Genomic DNA, 392 nt, shown 5'->3' on the forward strand with positions numbered 1-392 from the left:
GTTACTATTCCGGAGGTCAGTACTTTCCCAGGACGGTGGCCAGCAGCGCCATGCGTACGAACATGCCGTTTTCAGCCTGGCGGAAGTAAGCAGCGCGGGGGTCCGAGTCCACTTCAAAGCTGAGAGGGGAAAACACAAGGCGGGAGAATGGAATGAGGCACAAAAATCGGCATTGGACAAAGTCTATGAGTTGTATGAGGCCCAAGTCACCACGGAGAACTCTCCTAAACATGTTTCATTCAAGATCAGGGATGTCACATGCGTGTGGAACCATGCGCTCAATGCAATGCAATCACATACGTTGCCTTCTGAGCCTAAAACCACAAACCCTCAATCCCCACCCCCACCCATTCCTAGTCCCTGTAACCGCTCCTCCAAACCACCCCCCCTCC

At 53.3% G+C, this 392-nt stretch overlaps 1 protein-coding gene across 1 annotated transcript in view; it reads right to left on the reverse strand.

Moving 5' to 3' along the window:
- Positions 1 to 16: 16 nt before the first annotated feature.
- The window catches only part of CAD (carbamoyl-phosphate synthetase 2, aspartate transcarbamylase, and dihydroorotase), a 37576-nt gene continuing 37200 nt past the window's right edge, over positions 17 to 392 (reverse strand). Inside the window, 1 exon segment of the mRNA XM_018574923.1 lies at positions 17 to 119. Within this exon segment, the coding sequence (XP_018430425.1) occupies positions 17 to 119 (103 nt within the window).

The sequence above is a fragment of the Nanorana parkeri genome, unplaced genomic scaffold (genome assembly GCF_000935625.1).
Source record: "Nanorana parkeri isolate BGI_ZX_2015 unplaced genomic scaffold, ASM93562v1 scaffold3370, whole genome shotgun sequence".
NCBI lineage: Eukaryota > Metazoa > Chordata > Amphibia > Anura > Dicroglossidae > Nanorana > Nanorana parkeri.